General features: G+C 46.3%; 1 protein-coding gene across 1 annotated transcript; it reads right to left on the reverse strand.

The window, feature by feature from the left end:
- Positions 1-24: 24 nt before the first annotated feature.
- On the reverse strand, positions 25-414 carry LOC111786379 (probable polygalacturonase). The gene has a single exon (XM_023666680.1). The coding sequence runs from the start codon at positions 412-414 to the stop codon at positions 25-27; it is 390 nt and encodes a 129-aa protein (XP_023522448.1).
- Positions 415-572: the final 158 nt, after the last annotated feature.

Consider the following 572-nt stretch of genomic DNA (forward strand, 5'->3'; position numbering starts at 1 on the left):
AAAAAAAAAAAAAAAACAAAGTCTTTACGAGAAGGTAGGAATTTCAACCGAGCATGACTTCAACTGAACATTCTCAATCGGCAGCTGATCCTCGGGAAAGTCACATCCACCGCTTTTCGCTGCCTTAGCCAGCGGAGCACATGGCGGCGGATCCACATCGCTACTAAATCCCTCAATGTTCGTACAGTTCCACTGCAACTTTTTAGGCGTCGCCGACAATCCAATCTTCACATTTGAAACACAAATATCCGTGAATGGATCTCCTGAAATCCCTGCCAAATTAGCCGACATATTAACATTCTCGGCCACCACGTCTCTGTAATTAATGTTCTTAATCAATGGCAATGCCGAGGGATCGAACTTGTCATCCGCATGCGATTTGTAGTCTCCAGTTATCCAGAAGACGTATTTCATCGTGGATAGAAACATTCTTCGGACGAAAATGTCCTTGACGAAACCTCCTCGTCCGCGAGCGGTTTTGATTCTGACGGCAGACTGTGTGTTGATTGCTGTAACGTTTCGATCCTGACGTTGCGGATTCCGCTGGGCATTTCGCTGCCAAGGGCAATACC

The sequence above is a fragment of the Cucurbita pepo genome, unplaced genomic scaffold (genome assembly GCF_002806865.2).
Source record: "Cucurbita pepo subsp. pepo cultivar mu-cu-16 unplaced genomic scaffold, ASM280686v2 Cp4.1_scaffold001638, whole genome shotgun sequence".
Lineage (NCBI taxonomy): Eukaryota > Viridiplantae > Streptophyta > Magnoliopsida > Cucurbitales > Cucurbitaceae > Cucurbita > Cucurbita pepo.

Bases quoted from the DNA above. Each gene is read 5' to 3' on its own strand.
- LOC111786379 (XM_023666680.1), bottom strand. From the start codon at position 414: ATGAAATACGTCTTCTGGATAACTGGAGACTACAAATCGCATGCGGAT.